The 22,766-nt window shown below is 37.3% G+C and overlaps 1 protein-coding gene across 1 annotated transcript; it reads left to right on the top strand.

Moving 5' to 3' along the window:
- Nucleotides 1–211: 211 nt before the first annotated feature.
- LOC124159167 lies at nt 212–21,654 on the top strand. The gene is made up of 12 exons (XM_046534782.1): nt 212–452; nt 544–767; nt 5,448–5,607; nt 5,690–5,796; nt 6,981–7,183; nt 7,691–7,929; nt 12,119–12,262; nt 12,605–12,735; nt 14,551–14,712; nt 14,947–15,337; nt 17,998–18,110; nt 21,506–21,654. The coding sequence occupies exons 1-12, from the start codon at nt 443–445 to the stop codon at nt 21,518–21,520; spliced, it is 1,899 nt and encodes a 632-aa protein (XP_046390738.1). The 5' UTR covers nt 212–442; the 3' UTR covers nt 21,521–21,654.
- The last annotated feature ends 1,112 nt before the right edge of the window (nt 21,655–22,766 follow it).

Below are 22,766 nucleotides of genomic sequence, written 5' to 3'. Positions count from 1 at the left end.
TTGCTAATGATGTGATCTTATATAAATCACACTACACTATTCCTTGCAATTTCAAGTACGAATCTTCAAAATATTTGAAAAAGTGGATCACTTTGCACTCATTGCCGCTCTGCGGACTTTTTTGAAAGCCTATTTAAAGCGACCGAAGTGGCGACTGAAATCATCCTCCACTGTAATGAGGAATCAGTCTCCTTTGTTTCAGACAGAGAAAGGCGAAGAGGCGTCATAGAGGCAAATTTGTTTTTTATAGCCATGTTTATAGCTTTGTCTATGTTTGTTTATGGCACTCAATATTTACTTTCCGTTGGTTTGCAGTACTTTTCCGATGTATCATTATTTCTGGACGTAACTCTGAAGTACTGAGTCATTCCTCCCATATAGTTCTTTGATATCAAACCTGATTGCTCGGTTAAAAATTTGAAAAGTCAACTATTGACTTAATATGTCGAAAGGTACTTGATGATTTCTTTTTATATTTGCCACTCTTATCCATTTTCTTGTCTATCGCTCTTGGTCACTTACAATTTTTTACCTTTTTTTCAGCCACAGTCGTTGAGAGCGCCGAAGGTGGTGTGAAAAATCCAATTAGGTGTGATAAATGCCATTCACCTTATGCAATTGACCCTGCTAAAAGGAAAAATATTGCTGGAGGGAGCCAACAGAAGCCAAAATTTAGGAAACGGTTGGATGCCGAAACTAATAAAATTTTGATTTTGTGCAATAAATGTGGACTCAAAATGAGCAGAGTAAAGAAAAGGCCTCCCAAGGTTTGATTCGTTAATTTATTTTAAATCAGTTGACATTTCTCTGTTACAGCTGCATAAATACGAAATATATACTGTCCGAATGTATACGACTACTTGACAGCAAGCGCTTAAACTTGCCTGCTGTTGGGTGAATGAGGGAAAATAACTATGCAATATGACATACCAACAACACATATTATAAACCACTCTTTCAACATACGTGTTGTTGAACTAATGCCTTCAGTCCGACGCCTAACACCCTAGACGAGCACTTAGATATTCCATAGGCATATCTTGGTCTTAAAATGCTTCTTATTATACAACAATCTTCCCCTTAAGGCATCATTAGCACCGTCGTTTCTATGTTAATCATGTCATTGCTCCTTCAAGAATTAGTTTTCTACTTCCATGTGTGTAATATTAGACTTATTTTATCTCTCCTCGATTCAGCATGAAGTTCACCTCCTCTATAGAATGATAGGATATATGGTAGAGATACCTTTTCTCCCTTTTATTTACATTTTAAAAACCACAATTTTCATGTAGTTATTTTTCATTATCTTCTATATCATTTTGTAGATTACAGACAATGTAGAGCATGCATTATTATTAATGTCAGATCAACAAATTTGGTGGCCTATAGGCAGAACAAGCGATAAGGTCTCATAAGTATGTACCTTAGACAATTGCATTAAAACTAAGGTTCTCTGTGGCCTCTGAAGGCTCAAGACCGACAGGCTACAGCCTACATTTCCGTTCCGATGATCAGGCACTGTTTTTTATTATCTTAGCTTTGTCTTTTTATTATTTTAATTTTTTCTTGATATTTGTTATTCTTCGTGACATCTGTTGCAAATACGCATTCCCCTCATTTTGAGTGTTGCAGTGCCAACGCATAGTGACGATCATGACTAGAGCTTGGGGTTTACAGAAAGGACCTTTAGTCTTCTATTGGAATTTCATCTCCATTTTAGCAATTTTTCCATTAACCTACCCTGCCATCATCTTTAGGATAACTAAAACTCATGATTCTGGAACTGTCAGTTTTTGTGAGTTAGTCGTCAATGTAGATGTCAACTAAATTCATGATGATCTTGGAGGAATGCTCCCAATTTTTCACTCTACTACCAATTGGGTGCCTCCACTGAGTGTAGTGTTTATAATACCTTATGAAAATTCCTTTATTATTAATTTTCCATGCTGTGTTGATAATCCAAATTAACAAGGATTATGGACACACTTACTACATCATCAAGTCATTCAAATTTTCAAAATTACTGAATGAAATAGCAGGAAGATGTCTATAAAGTAAATCAATCTGTGCATATTCCATGGTCTAATGAGCGCCCATGTCATAGCTTTCTTTCTTACCCCAATTACTTGTAGACTAGAGGTCTGTAACTTTGCAGAAAATCCAGACCTTCCGTAGCTAGAACCCTTGTTTTGCAGAAATCCCTCCTGGTTTAAAGCTTTGAATTCAACTGATCCCCAACCCTCATTCCTGAAGTCAGAGTCTAAGTGGAGGTGAAGATTTTTCGGAGGAATTGCGATGTCTCTCAAATTGCAGTGTGGGGGGCACTTCAAAATAAATCTATTTAGGATGGGGCATAATAGTATGGCCCCATATGTATGCATTGCTTAGATCAGGCTAACACTGATTCCGAGTTTGTCTTGGCATGCGTGACTTTGGATGGAGGTTACTGCCTTCAAATGTGATAATAATAACTAACTGGTGGCACTCTTATATACCTTCAATTTTTAAATTATGTTTCCATTTTTCATCCATTTCTATAGAATATACTAATACTTTCATCACAATAATCACAATGAAATCATTACCTGTAGTCTTTTTTTTTATGCTTATACTTTTTAAGGTGGGTTCGAAACAGCGATTCTAATGTTTAAACATAAGTTAGCAATTAACTCTTCCATGACTGTGTGGGGTACCTCAGTTACCCCAAATGATATTAATGTTGTATGTATAAGTTTTTTATTTTTAATTTTATCCCTGTGATATTTTTTGTATTTGAGTTAGAAATGGTGTTGACCGTTGAATGAATAAATAAACCACTTTGTTGTTAATTGGGTGAAAAATGATTTTTTTGTATATTTAAATTTTTTTTTGAAACATTCAATTTTTATTGGTAGGGTAACAGAGTTGCCTCGCACAGCTGTTGGCGGGAAGAAAAAGAAACCTTGCTTGTTATTTGAGTGCAGGAATAAAAGTTGAATGCTATAAATTTTATTATAACTTCAATTACGCAAATCTTCTACATGATGGCACCTTTTGTACTTGTGTTTTCATAGCATGTTAGTCAATGCACAGTTACAATAGCAAAATATGAAAGATTCCTGCCATTTCGCTCAAAATGAATGTAAAAACCTAAATGTAGCCTACAATGTATTTATAAATTATACAAAACAAGATATGGTATCATTAAAAAAAAGAGCCATGATGTTGAATTACAAGAAAGAATAAAATACAACATATAATTTACGAATTACAAATGGGGTACCTGAGATACCCCACTCAGTTCTTTGAGTCTTTTAAGTTTTCTTGTCACGGAAGGGTTAAGTGAGATTCAGAAGGTAATGCATAAACAATGAAAGAGAGAGTGAGTCAACAGGTCATAGCAAGTCAGCTATTAACCTTTTCCTTACTGTACATGTATATATACGTGTGGACGTTTCCTGACCCGGGAGACGACGGGGGTACATGTACGTGTGAGATTTTCCCGGCCAGGAGAACGAAAGCCGCATATACGTTTTCTAGCTCTCTCCCTTCTAGGATGGTCGTGGGTTTACGCCGTCTTTGTCTTGGGACCCAACGCTTCGGGGTTTAGGATTAACCCTCGGAATCCGGGAGCAGTTACCCGGACCCTTCGTCTTTTATAACCCCTCTCAGTGGTAAGGGACAGCAGTCATACAATTGTTTATACAGTAAATTTTCGAATTAAATATTTGTTCATTTCTCAAGAAATATAAACTAAGAATTGAATTGTTTGTCTTTTGAGCAGCGTTTACAATTTTTAAACGAAATTCTACGATAAATATTAACTTATATCTCGATTCCAGTGTAATTACCATATTACGATTGATAATGCTTACCCGAAATTGTTTTTATATATTTTTTGCGTTATCACTCGCAGAATGAGAGCGTCAAACGTCTGAACCCAAGAACAACTGAAACAGAAGTGAAGGGAAACTTTATAATCAAAAAGAATTGTGGGTATGTGAACGGAAATGAACTTACCCATTCTGAGAAATACGTTTCTATACTGATGGGTAGAATTCCAGAGAAGGTCTTCATGAGTTATTTCAGCCCGTGGTGGAGCATATTTTCCAAACAAAATGAGGGATTTTAAAAATTCCAAGAAAAAAACATAATTATACTGATGTATGCAATTCCAGAGAAGCTCCACAGGTGTTGTGATTGCCCATGTGGAGCGCAATTTCCAAGGGATACCAAGGTTGCCCTGTGACAGACAAAGAGCTTTTCTTGCGAGGATTTTTTTTACCTTGAGTAATGCATTTTGGAGAAATAGTTAATGAGATTTTTGGAAGGGTTTGAATTCGATAAGAAAAATTTTAGAAGCATATATTTGGTATTGAAATGATTGATGCATTAAATCCGTTAGAACTTCGAACCTTAGAACTTCGTTTAAAATTTGACAATGCTCAGAAGAAAATGAGGAATTCAATTCAAAGTCTACAATTTACGTGCAAGCAACAATTATCCATTTGATAAATACATATAAGCAATCCATAAGTTGACCGCAAACCAATGCCGCAGGTATGGTCGTAAACCCAGAAAGGAGGGAGCACATCAACCCTCGGAGTCCGAGATAATGTGGAATCCCCCTGCGAGGGGGCGAAAAAGGTTGGAGCTCAGAGGGTGTAATAATCCGCTAGACCCTTCTTAACGAATGCCCTCCATAAATGCTCCGTACCACGAGAAAGAAGAGTCTCTTGGGGCTCAGTACAGTAGTCATGCTAAGACGAAAACTCCGCCGTCTCGAAAGGGTTAAGAGGGATGCCAACTTCTCTTAATACATAGGTACATAGTACCAAGGGCCTGTATTCAAATTACTGCAGTGATGGAAAATTTTCATAAGAATTGATTTTCCTTTAGTGTAGATCTGCAAAACTTGATGAATAGTGTCTTTTAATTCGAGGATCTTAGGATAATAATATAGTAAATGTATGCAATTTATGTTTTTGGTTCATTAAGGTCGTCTACTGTGTTCAGTAGAGTGGTGGATACTGAAAATTACCTAAGTCTCAACCGTTTGAACAACTTGAAATTCTTGAGGATCTGGCATCAAAATTTTGTAATTTTCTTCCTTCCTTCTCATTTCATCTTATTTCCATGCCTCCCTGAATATGCACATACCCAGGCCTTGTTTCTTTATGGTCAATATTAATATTTTATTCTCTATAATGGTGACTTTTGAATTGATACAGAAGACTATTCCTCAGATGCCTGCAAGGCTGAGGAAGAGTAGCAAGGTAGAGGGGAATCTCAGCTTGACGGTGCCTATATTGCATCAAGTCTAAATTTCTGGAACTTAGCTGCTAACTAGGTTGTTTTAACATAGTTTGTTCCCATGAAGTTTTTCTCAATTGTTTGGTATTAAAAATATGAGATGTATCACGTTGGTACCACTTTCTAATGATTATATTTACATTACTCTTTTTTAGTTGTTGCCTACTGGCGAGGAAAAAGATTCTTATCTCAATGAGGCAAGGGCCTTTGCTGAATCTCTGGCTGTAACACTTCAGGATCCTGATGCAAAATTATTGTTTTGCCCCAATGTGCAATCTAAACCATGTGGCTGCATACAGAGCTACGTTCAAGGAGGTAAGCTCAAATTTGATCATGCATAGCCATTTCTTTCAACAAGAAGCGGCAATTTTTAATCTTCATGCTGTAATAATTTTAGGTGAAGATCTAGCAACAGCTTATGAGCGAGCCTTTTACATAACAAGCTTAATAAAGACTTCTAGAGATTTGAGTTTGGAGAGAATGCACAATGCCAGTTCTAGTGGGGTAAGAACAACTCTCTACTCTTTACCTATTTCACTTTTAATTAAATGTAATCAAGGGATAAAATTAGTAACAATCAGTTTTTGTATATAATATAAAATAATTTCACTTCTCTCTGAGAGCAATGGCTTCCAAGTTGTACCTGTTTTTCTATGATTTGTTTTCCTTTGATGGAAAATCAGCACATATTACTTATTTAAGAGTATAAAATATTCCACATGTCATATCACGTGCATAGCAAAACTAATGCCTGTCATTTTGACGGGCACTAAGTATTTTTATTATTTGCCATTTTCTTCTCCTTACTGGGGATGAGTTTGTGTTATATTACGCTGTACTCCATTTTCAAGCAGAGAAGATCAGTTTAAAGCATATTAAGTTTTAAGTTTACTTTAAAAATGTGTAAATGTAGACAAATTTCCTATTTATGATTGTTAACAAAGGCATGTCTTGAAGTTATTGGTTTGCTCTGCTTGTGCCTACTGACTTCCATTCAACTCCTACTTGACGGCTTTCCTAATACGCATCAACCTATTCCTCATTTACCCTTCCCTCTTCTCCTCCCCTCCCTGATCACCTATTCCTTTACTATGTCCATTTTCAAAATGATTACAAAATTCCAGAAGTTGTCCGGGGAATTTGACATCCTTCAAGTAAGCACTACCAAATCCATCCAAAAACACTCTTGCCATTTTCTGTATATTGTGTAACAATTATACCTCCACTGCATTAACGCTCAAATATCGCCCACCGAATCAAATCCGCTCATCTAGGAGCCCAACAATACGAATGTGCTCAGCTGGCCGTAGCCGGAGCATAAACACTCACCTCCAATTCTCCAAGCTTCGGAGGTGAGTGTTTGTGATCCGGCTGCTGCCAGCTGAGTGCATTTGTATTGTTGGGCTCCTAGATGAGCGGATTCGATTTGGTGGGTGATATTAGAGCATTTATGCAGTGGAGATATCGAAATTGAAAGCCACTTAAATCATGTAATTGGGTGTGAGTTTTTGTTAAAATACATGTCTTTTTTATAACAGTTATCTTTTCTGCTAATGAAAAATGTTATTATTACTTTTATTAATATTATATATATTTATTTTAGATATTTACAATTTACCAGTAGAAAATTTATTTAAAATTGTCATGAATGATTAGTTTTCATATTGATTATGGTCTTTATTTTCAAGGTCATTGGACATGCTACGAAGAGGGGTGGTGCAAAACTCAGTCGAGGATTTGGGAATCGACATTCTAAATTGTTTGAGGAGTTTGTTCTTGCTAATAGAAAGTATTTGCGGGAGCACTTGAAATTCTGTGAAAAAGCTAGTCAAAGAGTCCTTATGTATTCAAATAACTTCCTTCATAAGGAACTGAAAAGCATGAAAAATCAGTAAGCTATTAGGATTCTTTACTTTTGATTATGTGTCATATCAATATGTGGATTGAACAATCCGCCTTACTTAATGAATTATAAAATAATATTTTTATGAGAGCTCAACATGCTTATACTGTTAAAAAACATTTTATTTTGAGTTGGTTGTAAGCAACTTTAAAATAGCCTCTTGCATCACCATGAACGAGGTTAAAATTTATCGATTACATTATGGCTTATTTTGCATCCTAATTATTTCTTTTTAGAATCAGAAAAAATTAAAATTGCAAAATGTAAAGACTATGCATATCTATCCCCTGTAGGTTAATTTACTTTAGTACAAATAATTCCCTTGATGTGGATATCTAATAGAATTTTCATTAGAAAACAATCCCATATTGTGTCCACCCCTGCTTTTGTTTACAAATGACACGCAAGTCTCATTCTCTATGCTTGGAAAAGCTTCCTGTATTTGAATTTATTTTCTGTGTCCTAATTAATGTCCTTGAAAATCATAATTCACAGACGAGTGGAGAAAAAAACACAGAAGTATACTAAAATGAAGGCCATAGCTGATTTAGCATCCTTGAAGTGCTGCAAAGAGCAGTGCACTCAACAAGCGGTCACAATACCTGATTCTCTTGAATGCTGGAGGCTTAGTGCCCAAGAAGGACAAAAAGAGGCCAGGCGAGTCATTGCAGAGATGCTAAAAGCGCCAGTAGGATTGAAGCCAAACTGCTACCGATTCATTTCAATGGTCACAGGTAATTCTATTTATTAAATATAATAATATCAGTAAACGAGCTTTAGGTGAACAGGAAATCATGGTTAAGTGTCGAACATTTTCTGTTGCGAGGTAGTTTCCTCACACAATTAGCAAGGTTTTCATGTGCTCCACAGCCCATAAGAAAGCAAATGATATACCAATTTACTTTTTACGATATGCTTTACTCATTTTTATGGAATGAAATATTTAAGTACACAAGTTAAATCTTTCTTTGAATTCATGAGCCCATTCAGTGTTCATGCCAGTTATCAGGTCAAATGCCTGTCATGAAAACCCAAGCACTTACTACCTCACTTCTTAATGAGTCTAACAGTCTGGTTGGTAGTGTTGAGGAATGCAAAGGGAAAATCTGGTGATATGGTATGGAAATAGCAACCAATGGAACATGAGTTATAACTAGGGACATGCAAAAGGTGGGGTTATTTTATAGCCAAAAGTGGTGTTATTTTTCTACAAAAGCGATGTTATTTTGCCCTGAAATCGGTGTTATTTTAACGGCAAAGTAATTTATGTTGATTGAGAGCCATCCTTCCAGTGGCCCACCCATTGCCCTAAATTTAGGATATTACTGATCGGGAATAATTAAAGCAATAATGTACATGAAGTATTGACTGAATTAACCTATTTTACATATTTATCCTTCGCGTATACATGTATCTAGCTTACATAGAGAGAAATTACTTTTAAATGTCTGTAATTTCAAATGAAATATTGCTATTGTGATCAAGTTGTCATCTTTTACATTTGTTCTCTTATCTGTTAACACAGTGCTATAGCAGGAAAGAAATCTTTCTCAGTCCATGTTTGCAGAAGGGATCCAAATTGCTTAAAGGCACTTAGATGCAAACGATGTCTCAGACATTTGAGCTCCTGGATTGCTTTAATTACATCCACTGAACGGCGGGAATTTTGCTTTTGTAGTAGTTTCTGTAATTCTCCCAACCCCAACATCAACTTCTCTGTCTCCATTGATTCCAGGCCATGAATTTTTTGTTTTTAAGTCAGGGTTCATGTCTGTAGACGGAACTTCTTGGGGATCAAAAACTGAGATCTTTTCAAATACCTATTTTTCTGATTAGGTCTTCTACCATAAGAGAACTAAGTTTGGTTGACGCTTTTTCAGCCATCTGCATAGGTATTGACTTAACAGCAGCTGCTTTAGAGGTTTTCATGTTTTGCAGATGTAATAAGTGGTTTTATCTAAAAAAAAGTACTCTTTATGAATTTTCTCGAGGCTCATTTTTAACTTCCTTAACTCTTTCTAAATGGTGGAGTACTCTCCTTAACATGAATGCGGGACTGCGCTCCATGAGACTCTTCGGTCCCCTCTGTATGGAGCATTTATGTTGGACATCTGTTAAGAAAGGTCTTGCAGATAATCAAACACTCTCAACACCAACCTTTTCTGATCCTTCCTAGTGGGCATTTTGCATTATCTTGGACTCTGAGGGTAGTTGGTCTCCCTCCTTTCGTGGTTTACAACCCTACCAGCAGCATTGGTTCGCTGTCAACTCATGCTTTGTTTATGTGGATAGCTATATGGATGATTGTTGCTTGCACGTAAATTGCAGACTTTGAATTGAATTCCTCGATTTATTCTGAGAATTTTAAAATTTTGAATGAAGCTCTACCGTCAGCATTAACGAATTTAATGCCTTAACAATTTCCATGTTGATTTTATACTTAAATCGAGATATAAGTTAATATTTATGGTAGAATTTCGTTTAAAAATTTGTAAACGCTGCCAAAAGACAAAGAATTCAATTCTTCGTTTATATTTTTTGAGAAAGAACCATATATTTATTTCGCAAACTAACTGAATGAACAATTGTATGACTGCGGTTCCTTGCCACAAAGAGGGGTAATAAGAGACGAGGGTCTAGGTTCATGCTTCCGGATTTCGGAAGTTACAGATTTTGCCAGTCCATGGTGTTGGCCTGTGTTGGGTCCCGAAACTAAGACTTTGCGAACCCACGAATGTCATAAAAGGAGGAGAGCAAGGAAACGTATTTTCGGCATTAGGCCTGCGTAGGAAAATCTCAGACGAAAATTTTCGCCATTCGTCTCTCGGGTCAAGAAACGTCCTGCCGCATATTTTCGTCATTAGTAGCGAAAGGGTTAACTCTTTATAGACTGTGAGTATTTGGATAGTTTGAACCCTCCAGTAATTTTATTAAGTCAACCATCAGATTCCCATGGCATTTTTGCTACTTTGTAGATATCGTGAATTCGGTTTAGACATCCTCCGGACAAACAAGTCGCCTTATTTCCTCGAGGGTGTTTCTTTGTGGAAACCATGAATTTTCTCCAATTCATGGGCGATTTTCACCAACTCAGACGCAAATTTCATCGTTTTTTCCTTCTGCTCTGCATGAAATTGTTTTTCGATGCGTAAATTTAAGCCGTAATTTTTTCACGGCATTGGCCGCTCACAGACGCGACAAATTTCCGCGGGCCGCCGTTCCCGCCACAGTGCCGTGAAATCCAGAGAGTCGTCTTGTCGGAAAGTGGCCTGAATTTTACGGCGCTGTGCAGGGAACGGCGGCCGGCGATAAGTCGTTTTGGCACAAAGCTGCCACAATGTAGCTCCGTGTGTATTTCACGGAATAGACGGCGCACAGCCACTTTTTGCCGCTTTCAGACTTTTGCTTTGCTCCGGCCGTCGTCAACGGCACGGCACTGTGCTTTCAAATAACCATTGGTCTCAATGCATGTCTTCAAGCGAGTCGAATCGCGCAGTTGACGGCACGGCGTTGTTGACGGTCAGCAAGGCAAGGCTCAATCCGGCCCGGCGGTGCGCCGTTTATGCCGTGAAATACACATGGTGCTACCTTGAGGCTACTTTCAAACGCGACGACTTTTCGCCGGCCGCCGTTCACGGCACGGTTCCGTGAAATTCAGGCCACTTTCAAACAAGACATCTCACAGCGCTGTGCCGTGAACGGGGGCCCATGGAAATTCGTCGCGTCGGAAAGCGGCCAATGCAGTGAAAAAATTACGGCTTAAATGTACGTCTCGAAAAATAATTTCGTGGGAGGAGCATGAGCAGAAGAAAAAAATGGTGAAAATCGCGTCTTGAGTTAGTGAAAATCGCCCATGAATTGGAGAAAATCGCAATTAACACGAAATTCGCGTATTCGCGGGAAAACCCCGGAAATCGCGTATTTCACGGGAAAATCCCGGAATTCGCGTTATCGCATTTGCGACTTTTGCATGTCCCTAGTTATAACTGCAGTCTGCTTAATACTCGTTTTGGTCAATAGATGACTGCACCTATAATCCTTCCTTATCACATCTCCCTGCTCGCTATGGAACTTCCATACTCTTCATATAGGCAGGGCATAGGTACAGATGAAAGGAGGCACACTGGTTTCTGCATCTAGACAGCATATATGCGAAAGAGATGTTTCTTGGCATGTGACAGCTAGGTTATTACAAAATTTTCATTATCATGAAGTAAAGCCATGGTCTTGTCTAAAGGGTATGGAAAAATAAATTATGTATACATAGTACAAAATCTAAGTTGCTGTCTCAAAAGTACTGTTAAAAATTTTATCACAAACTTGATTTGCACTTAATTACAAATCACATAGCTTTGCCGAATGCTCCACTTCCCAATTTGTATAGTAATAAAACAATCTCATCTAAAAACCCAATTTGAACCCAAACCCTACCGAGCAGATTTGCCAAGGGAACAAATTTCTGCATAGGTCTCAATCACATAACCGCTCATGTTTACGAAGCTTTCTCTTATGCTAGTGACATGTTTTACATTTTCATGAAAACAACAGACGACATCTCTTGGAGTAGCATCCTGAAAGCATTTCTGCTTAGGTCTCAATCACATAACCACTCAGGTTTATGAAGCTTTCTCTTATGCTAGTGACATGTTCTACATTTTCATGAAAACAACAGACGAAATCTCTTGGAGTAGCATCCTGAAAGCGTCTCAACTCGTAAAAATGTATGATAGACTCCAGGATTAAACTCTAAAAAATTGATGAGGAATATTATAGCCATCATAAAATCAACATGTTTGAAATTCAATAAATATTGGTTCCAATTTCGCTCAGGCTTTCAATAATCAACTATGTATCAAAATAATTTAGTCTGCCTTTCCGTTTTACTTGGAGTTTCATTCATTGCTCATTGATTCAAATATGTAGGTTGTTCACTCACCAAGATATGCTCAGTGAACAGCCACATGAGGAACACAGGTGGATCAGCTGGCCCTCCAGAGCATGGTTTGAAGAAGTGGAGGCGAGAAAATCCTAAAGGTAGAAGAACAGAGGAATCTGTGAGCGAAAAAGGTAATAAGCATTTTGAAAGGCAAGGGCTAGAGAACATATCATTCTTTTCCTTCCTTTTTCATTTATCATGTTAAATACACCTATGTTAGCCATTTCAATTAATTTGTATGTCTTAAGCAAGATTTGAGTTTCAATATTATGATGAAATGTGTGAATTTATTTTGACTGCATTTTAATTTGTCAATGCCTTGCTTTAGGGAATGAGCCATGATTTACTTTAAAAGAATTATTTCACCATAATGCCAATTTTACTTTGAAAAAAGGTGTTTATGGTAGCCTAAAATATTTTAGAGCCCTTAGTAATTAATCACTGCTTGTAATTTTTTGTGACTTCACGTGAAGAGCTGACTGCCAGTGAAGATACTTTGCCAGCAGAAAAGACAATTATTCATGCTAATGCCATGGCCAACACACCTGGAATTTCTCCACCTCCATATGACTCTATTGTCTTCTCAGAGGAATCTGTGATACAGGTAGGGATTTGGAATATTACACTTTTGATAGTGCTTAAAAACTGCTATAATTGAGCTCTATATATAAATAAAATCAGTGAAGAGATGAGAGAATAGAAGGAAGTCAATTTGTCTGAATTCTGTTTAGTTAAATGCTTAATGAGTGATTAATGGTATTTTATTTTCAAGCTGTTGAACATATTGTCTTCTGATGAAAAAGCATTAATATGTGTGTGTCAGAGAAAGACTACTGTTATGAATATTGAAAGACTGGCCTCTACGAGGGTAGCCTTTTAAGTGTCAGGAATGAAGAAAACTATAAGAGGTACAGTAATGCAATTTTTTATTGTTTTTTGAAGTACTCTCCACGATAGTCAATGCACTTTTGCATTCGATGGAACCAGTGGTTACAGCATTCATTCAATTTCGAAGTAGGGGTAGTCAAAATGGCTGTTTTGTAGGCATTGACTGCTTCTTCAGATGCCTGGAAGATGTTTCCTTGTAGCATAGTCTTGATTCTGGGGAATGTGAAAAAATCGTTGGGGCTTAAGTCCGGGCTGTATGGAAGATGATCAAGAACTTCGACGTTTTGCTGTTCCAAAAACGACTTTGTGACTGGAGGGGTGTGTGAGCTTGCATTGTCGTGATGGACTATAGTGCGTCGATTTGGGTTATTTTTCCGAATCTCGGCGATCACTTCTGGCAAGCCAATGGTGGTATACTATTGAGCATTGACTGTTCTTTGATTTTCAAGAGCAATCATCGCTAAATGCACTGATTTGGCTACGTGCGATGCAACCATTTTCTTGGCAACGCTGCGAGAGCGAACAACTTTTGTCGGTTTGAGTTCGCTTTGGAAGACCCATACTGAAGATTGACGTTTTGATTCAGGCTCGTAGCTATAGATCCATGATTTATCACCACTTACAATGTTGTGAATGTGCTTTGATGCTCCTGAGTTGAATATTGGAAGAGTATATCGACACCATTTGACTTGACCTGCTTTCTGTTCTTCTGTGAAGAGGTGTGGTATCCAGTGGGAAACCAATTTTTTAGCATCTAAGTCTTTGTGTAAGATCTTTTGAACTGAGGTCCCTGAGATGTCCAATGATGCCTGAATCTCATGGCGTATAGCATGATGATCTTCCATAACCATGTTATGTACAGCATCCACGTTTTCTTGAGTGACGTCGGTTTTTGGTCGCCCTTCAGGCGGTTCGTCACTGAGGGCAGAGCATCCTCGCTGAAACTCTGCATTCCAGCTATAAACCGTTGTCTTTGATGGTGCTTCTTAGCCTGAAACAACAAAAAGTTCTGTTACGCATTCTTGCTGGGTGAGGCTTCGTCGAAAGTTACAGTAAATTATCATATGGTGCTGTTCATCACTTAATTCCATCTTGTACAGCAACTTGGGAACTTTGGCATACATACCACCATTTTAAAACTATCTGGCTGATCTTAATGAAACTTTGCATGGGAATTAACCCACTCAAAATATGTTTATAAACACCATTCACAGTTGCTTCGTGATGAGGAACATTCTATTCCCGACACGTAAAGGGCTACCCTCATAACAGACTGCATTACTGATCTCTACTGGTGGCACTGATAGACTGCATTGGCAGAAACAATTACTACATACTAAGTCATAATTCATATGAAAAAGAAACTCAATGCATTGATATGTATAATCTCGTGATTTTTTAGCAGTTAGAAACTTTAACGCAATATCCATTCCTATTAAGATTCTTTTTCCGACTCCTAATTGTCCCTGACATTATCAAGTATCACTGCTATTATTTCATGACATTAATGAGCTGGCATTTTAATATGTAGATGGAATCACCGCAGGAGCCTATAGCAGTAAATGTTAATATGCCTCAGCCGCCAGTGCAGGATTATCAAGAAGAAATTGAGGCGCCTGTGGAACAAAATCCTCAGAACACCCTAGCCTCAAGCTCACCGTTGCTGCAAAGCACGGTCCAACAGCTTTTGTTGGTGAGTTACTACTTGTTTGATTCAAAATATGATCTTTCAATATATCTCCTTAAATTCATTGATTGTAAATTATATTCAAGTGGTTGGCCATCCTAAGTTAGGTTGCTCCCGCCAGGATGTTGGTCCGGTGGGTGGGTTCTTGATTGAAGTAGCTTTCATAGCTCTACTTTTTATAATACTGCATGTATAAGGCTATAGTTCACATTTTTCTTTTCTAACTTTCAATCATTTCAGTCCTCGGACATTGTGTCAGTGACTATTCTACCTGATTCTAAGTCCCCGCCAGGAATTGGAGAAATTACAGCCTTGGAAAATGTGGCTGAAGGGAACATTGTGCTTACTCCAGTTATTGAGAGCAGTGAAGGAGTTGGGTCAGCTAACATATGTCAAGTGATTCAGTTGTGTCAACAGGGGCCATCATTCCTAATGAACACTCAGCAAAACTTGGATGGGGTTAAGGAGTCATCTGGAGCTGGCAGAAACTGTGCTATAGAGCAATCTATCAGTGAATTAAATACTAGTGCTCAGTCTTCAGCTCCTAAGTCTCCTCTTGATACTGTTCAAAGAAGGCAGCTGTTACATGTATTTGAGATTCCTCATTGTGAATCAGCCCATCATGCATCAGGTCAGTTTGTTTCTCATGATTTCATTGTATGCTTCTGCATTGGTGGGTTTGAAGTCACCGTTTTTTTATGGATAGCATTTCCTGAGGAATTTTGCAATGGTATATGTATTCTCTCCAGTGCATCACTACTAGGAAGGTAGAGAATGCGCTGCATCCCCACTATGACCCCACACCCTCCCATGCTTTTGCTATACCCCCTTTCTCTTGCTGAGCAGACGAGTCGTTCTAGTTCCCCCAACTTGCCGCTGGCAACTCCCTCCGATGGGTCGTGTTTTTGTCATTCTTATTCTTTAATGTATTTGCTGAGCGGACGAGTCGTTCTAGTTCCCCCAACTTGCCGCTGGCAACTCCCTCCGATGGGTCGTGTTTTTGTCATTCTTATTCTTTAATGTATTACTTGGAACATGCATTTATCTTGGATTTAAAAGTCTTCTTTGACTATTAACAAGAATTATTTTGTTGTGATTGTTTTTGCCAAAGACAATAAATTCAATTAATTACCACATGTAAAACTTACAATTTCTGATTTATGCCATCTTAGATAAGCCAGATAAAAAAATGCTGTGATTTTTATGTAATACCGAAGGTTTCATGTCAGTAGTTTCGTACTCATCACTAAAATTAGGAAAACTGTTAACGGGGCAGTCACCATTTTCCTTACGAGGATGCACCATTCCCAGTTGATTGGTTGAATTTTCTGACATGCAGTTCGAAAGTGGTAATCCATTACATACAAAACTGTGACATGGCCGGATTATCAACAATGTCAGATTACTGGAAATATATGGGGAAAAATGCAATTTGTCAAATATGCACCTACTTTTTTTAATATAAATTTAGTATACGTCAACTTTAAAGTAGACCATCTCTGCTAAAGTATATCTATACTACCGTCTGTTCTAATTTCACTACATAACTTTATTTTCCCAAAATTGTGTGTCTTGTAACCAAAACTTTATGCAGGTTATAGGTGAATAGAATGTACACACAATTACACACCAAGTAGCAAAATACTTTGAATTACCTTACCTTTCATGAAAAAACTGAAGAAATTATTTTAGCTGATGGAAGGTTGCCAGCTTGCGATGCTGGATTACTAGATGTTTTAGATTACCATAGGGCTATGGTAGATTGAGGAGTGGGGTGGATAGTACCCCCATAATTCCTAGAAAATTTGTAAATATGGTGATTATTTTTAAGATAGTTGCCATATGCAAGTTTTTATTTAACCAGGTCAGCAAAAATATTTAATATGATAGTTGAAGAATATAAAAAATTAACTTGTCTACACAGACTCATTATTGGTAAAGGTATTGCATACCTCCAAGGAACCATGGAAAGTGTGGGGAAAGTAAGGGAATGAATGAATGATGTATGGCTCGAGTTGTCCCATTCAGAGAAATTAGAGGGGAAAGATTTTAATATTACAGTGATATGTACTTTGAGATACGAGTTTAATTTGTTCCATAACCTTGCTTGTATATCAAAGGAATTTTACCCATTGAAATTAATTGAAATGCCATTAATCAGTTCCAGCCCCAAAAATGCTACCCCTATTGTTTTTGTTGCATTTTTATGAATAAGAAAAATGTATTTATAAATGGCAAATATTGTATGGTAAAATTCTTATCAATGATACTTCGACAGAGAGGTAAACATGCACATTAGGGGGGATACGTGAGATAATGTGAGGTGTAGGAGGTGCAGATACAGTAAACTGGTGGCTGGTGGCCTGTGTGCAGTAGGGCCAAGCCCAAGACTCGCCTATATAAAGCGGACAGTTTGCATGTAAGTTTACAGCATAAGATCCAGAGCCGAATGAAGCGACGGACTTGGGAGCTTCGAGCATTGATGCAAGGTGGCACCACTTGGGGTATCATGCGCTCACTCATGAGGCCATAACTCAGGAACCACTGGTTACAATTGGAAAATATTTTAGGTCTTGCATGTTAAATGCCCAATGTATCGTTGGTTACCAGAGAAAATCAGTTGAGATAACTAGTACCTTCTTATGGCCATTCATCCAAAAAATACTAAAATTTCTCAGCCTTTAGTGTGATGCGGCACTTCTTCCTGTTATCCAATTGCAATAATATTTTACAGGATGTTTTTACACAAATTGGCATAAAATGACGGGGTGTCCCAAATGAAATGTGACAAATCAACTAATAAGGACCATCCTAGTGTGCAGTGCCGCAGCTGGCTGTTCCTCTTATTTCAAATTTCACTCGTATTTCAAAGTGAAACCTAGCTCACTCAAAAGCTCGTATCTTAAACATCTCGTACGTCAGGGCTCTTATATCTCGAGGTACCACTGTACATTAAATTATATTCACTTAATTATAAATAGAAGGTGCCATCACTGTTGGGGAATTGAGACCCCAACAAACCCATTTAAATTTCATGTGTGTGATCTTGCGAATGAGGATATTGCACTCTACAAATTATTTTAATGGATTATTTCATAACACACTGCCTTCGATCTAGAAATTATGTCTTCTCTTTTATGTATGGATCTTGAGTGCAGCTTATATAGGTTGTAATGAAAATTATATATTGACAGAAATTAACTCAAGTTTTTTTTCATGATATTCTGCAATTTATTTTGTTATGTATAAGGCTAACCTCAAATTTTATGCATTTTCTTTCTTTTCACTAAGGTTCTGCTGTCTGTGAGGATAGTTCCTGTCTACGCAACATAATTATTCTGCCTGAGACCATAGTTGTGGAATCAACTGAACCAGGATCAAAAAACCCTTCATCCCATAATGAAGTAAGATAGTTTGTTCATTTCCTTTTTTTTCAGCCTAGATGCCATCTTTATTTCACAAGCTGTTATGCATATAGTGGAAACTATGAATACATTAGGGCTGTATTGAACCTATATTGTTCCTAAATATTATTAAATGATTACTTCACAGCATTTTCATGGGCTTTTTAGAATTATGCATGAAGGTTAAAAGTATTGGACTCAAGTTTGCGTAAGTAGTCTGCAGTGATGCTTTCATTTGTGTGAGATGCCTAGCTTGTGACATAGGCTTAAATCCTTACTTGGGAGACAAGGAAAGTGCTCCCATTGTCCTTCAGCTTCAAACTGGACGGTCTTGATTACCTTCCTTATTTTCCTTCAGTATTCTATTCATTAAAGTTCGTTTTATGATTTGGTTTTTAGCTTTTCTACAAGCGAGGTAGGGTTGTAAGGTATACATATTCCATCCATTTTGGCCAGTAATGTTGGTAAAGTTTAAAAGAGGGGCATGGATTCTTGCTGTTGCTGGGTGGCTTGACTTCCCTGTTTGGTAGATGACTGGTAAAATGTGTATGGAACCCTGATGATTTTCTGGTTGAACACTCTTCTGGTTGTGATGGCTAGGCCAGGAATGTGAGCAACTTTTGATAAGGAAGAAGCATCTAAGGTTCTCTTCAGGGTAGAGAGAGACTGCCTTGCCTTTGCATATTGCGAAGTTATTGTCCTTCTTGGGATTCATACTCTCTCGAATTGCACAATGAAATGACTTAATAAAAAGAAATTTAAGGGTATGGAAGTAGAAAGGGGCTTGGTCTCTGGTGAGAGTTTAGAGTATCCAACGCCTTCCTTCCACCATGGCAGATAAAGGAGAGAAGGGTAATGCTGCAACATTGGAATTAGAGATAATCGTCCCTCACTTGTATTGCCCAACAGGAAAGGGGGAAGGAAAGAGGGTTTGAGGTAGACTTTTCCAGATTGTTACCATATTTTCCCAGCATGATGAGGTGAGGGGTGATGATTGCTTGTCACTTTCAGAGGAGTGGGTGTGTGAAATGTCTAGCAATGGCGAGCCTCATTGGGGCGAGAGAGACCATGAGTGTTATTTTCAGGGGCCCAAGGGAAGGTAATAAGGCTTTTGCTGGATGTGTTATCAGTGACTATCTTTCCTTGTGCTTTCCAGTGGAGGATTGGAAATACAAGCAGAAGGAGTGGGAGAAAATTGGGTTTTTCTCCCAGACGAACTTTCGGCCTTCGTATATGAAGATAGGTTAAAGTGCATATCTGAGGCCATGTCACAGGTAGTCCCCCTAGTTGGCTGTGGCCCATGCCTGGAAGGGTCGCTAATCTGCAAACCTTTCCTCGAGTTGATTACCTTTGCTAGCCTTTCTCCTTGGCCATCAGAGCTGAAAGGAAGGGCCCGAAAACTGACTGCTCTTACTGCAGTTTTAACATTTACAATCACACAATACAACAAAAAATGATTTTTTTCATTTTATTTCTGCCAATTGTATTTCGAGTGCATCTTTGAACTGTGTTTCTCTGATAAAAATGAACAGTTTTAAGAAATTAGATTAAAATGTGGCTCTATGTACGACGGAAAAAAAATGGCAGCTTAGGAATAGGTGAGTTAGTGGGGTATCTGACTGAGTTTAAAGCATGATTTGGCCATCTCGTACCATTCATTTTCCCGCAGAGGCTTCAGTTACTCAAAGGGTGAAACTGAGTGACAAGCCAAGATTTAAAATGGACACACTTTTCAGTGAGTGATGGATTAGTGCCAAAAAATGTTCATTGGTTTTTAACAGGCATTTTTTATTTATTTCACACACCACCGAAAACAGCACTGTTCGGCCTTTACATCGGGGTTGATAACATTTAGCAATCACAAACATCCATGCCCTGGATTGGGGTAATTTACCCAGGCGGGACCCGAACCCGCGACCTTCGGGTTGTCAGGCGAGGACTTTACCCCGCCGCCACCGAGGCCGGCGCTATTTTATCACGAGCTACAGTAACAGAGTCCAAAAAACAAGAAGACTAATATATTCATTTACGCATTGGATGTATAGATCTAAATAATTTCTATTTTTCTATCTCTGATAAAGCCCTTCATGAAGTAAGGTCCTTCCTTCTCTTCCTCCCTCTCTGTCCACTTGCATTCCATGTCCATTTCAATTTCTCCATTCCTCTCGTTACCCTCATCTTGAATGCCTTAAGCCAGTTCTTTTCCTCTTTCGTAAGTGTCCATGTTCCCGCAGTGTAAGGCACTACACTCTAGGTAAGATTCTTCTCTAGCCTTCCTTTTAAACTCTTACATAACAATCCTTTCATCTGCTCTTTCCTGTCTACGAGCTCCTCTTTTGATGATAAAGTTCTTCGACTGGCATGAACCCTGCTTCAATTCCTCCAATAAAAAAAGGAATGGAATCTATTTTGTTGGAAATTTTAATAGATCACAAAGTTGCATTCTCTGTTTCTGTAACTTTTTCCTTAAAAAGTTATAAATTATAAACTAAAGAAAAAAATCAATATTTTTCAATATTTTCATGAAAAGCATTGTTTCCCAGTCAGAACTTTTGTTGGAAAATTCCGATGTGTATTCAGCTGTCAAAATTATATGAAGGTACAATGAATCATCTTTGCCTCATAATTACACAGTTTCAATGAATCATCTTTACCATACAATTTCACAGTTAAACGCACAGATGCCTGGGCTATATGAGGAAATACATAATGATAAATATTAGATCTCCTGGTTTACCTTGAGACATCTAGCAGCAGCAGCATTAATATTTGGATATGATTTGATGAAATTTACAGGAGTCATGGGAAAATGGCAAAAGTAGGTATATGGAAATGATTGGACTACGTATAATTAGTTGATAAGGGTTATTACGAGCGTATCAAGAATGTTCGAAATAGGCATTTGACTGTCATAATGTGCAGAAAAAAATTTATTTAGCATTTAAAGCCTTTACATAGAATGGGACCTCAAGTTTACCTCTTGTTATTCTGAATGACTGCAGGTGTAGCAGATTTTTGTCCTTGCTAACATCAATTAATTTTAAATTAAAATTATGGTGTTTTAAATTCATAGTTCATTGGCTATTTCTTGGAATTTTTACCTTTTTGACAAGTGTAATCTTTGACTATTGGGCTGAATTTCACCCTGCAAATGACCTTTTATACATATCAAAATTTTTCTCGTATAAGAATTGATTAGCTCTGCTTAGATCTTGATTTTTTGGTTTTTCTATAAATTACCTTTTATTTTTAAGCAATTCTTTTTGTAATTCAATTTATTGCGATGAAGGTCTTAGTCATGAAGTACCTCATCCTGGCGCAGCTCTTTGAAATATACTGTTATAGTCCACTTACCACATAAAATAATTCGTATTTTTAAAATCTTCTTTCTTCAGGCATATCCACAGTGATGTTGGTGCTACTGTTGAGCTGAATCATATCAGCCACATTGATCAAGAAGATCATCTGGAAGAAAATAATTTTAGAAATTTTTTTGCCAACCTGTGCCTTATTATATGGAATGTTTATTTTCCATTCCTGTCAATTCGCAAATGAAAAGGACATGCATATAATGTAATCTGGATAAATTTTTAGCTGATGAGCCTATTGGCTTACTTAACTACATTGATATTCATTTTTGATTGTGATATCTGTTAAAGAAATGTGAACAGAGTGGAATTTTATTACCTGTAAAAACAGAACTTTAAGGGTATGTCAAGTGCTTTTGATTGGGCAGGGTTAACCCTGATTTTTACAATGTTAAATGGCTGTGAATTTTTTTTTTTTTGCTGTAAATGGCTGTCAATTTTTAAAGAAATTATTAGGCCCTCCTAACTACGTACTGTTATTCTGCTTATGGGATTCAAATGAAGTGAAAGATTTAAGGGGTAAGGATTATTCCTCACTTGCCTCCAAGAATTGTCTCTTTACGTGGCCCTTAATTGGTGTAAAGTAATCATAGGTTCATTTTTAAATGGAGGCATTTCTATTATTTCATTTGTGGAAAATGCTTAATCCAGGGATGATGACTTGTGAAAACAATCATATATCCTTAATGTTATTATTATAAAAATTATTGTGGCATAATTATGAATTTAGCAATTTTTTGCTGGCATTTGTGAGGCAGCATTTCCATTCACGAGGAGCTGCTGGAAAAAAACAGTGTAATCTCTATAAGATTCTAGTTTCATGTTATATTTCAGAAAAAGATTGGAGTAGTGTAACAAGAGAGAAATAATGTTTTATGAATTTTGTTTTAAAGATTAATTATTATATTTTTTTGTTACTTTTCACTATATTTCTCCTATTTCCAAACTGTTTGTAGCCAATTGCCTTGATTGAGTTCATTGCTTTATGATTTTAATTGATATTTCAGTACTCTCAATAATATAATTGTACATAAGTGATTCAGTGCTTGTACTTGTTGTACACAAATGCACACCCAGCTTACTTGCCTTAATTCCATGATTTTATATCATGGAGTTAAGATTAGCATTAATGTAGAAAGTCAACTGTATTTGGCAGTCATACATGCTCTAAAAATTGAAGATCTCTATTTCTTGTTGAATTTTTCTTGATGTATTAGCATTCTGTGATATTTCTGGTGCTGCTTTTATTACTCTGTTCTAGATTATGATTTTTTCATATTTTATATCT

This window comes from Ischnura elegans, chromosome 5 (genome assembly GCF_921293095.1).
Source record: "Ischnura elegans chromosome 5, ioIscEleg1.1, whole genome shotgun sequence".
Taxonomy (NCBI): Eukaryota; Metazoa; Arthropoda; class Insecta; order Odonata; family Coenagrionidae; genus Ischnura; species Ischnura elegans.
Note: the sequence above shows the minus strand (reverse complement) of the source record. Positions and strands in the feature narration are given on the sequence as shown.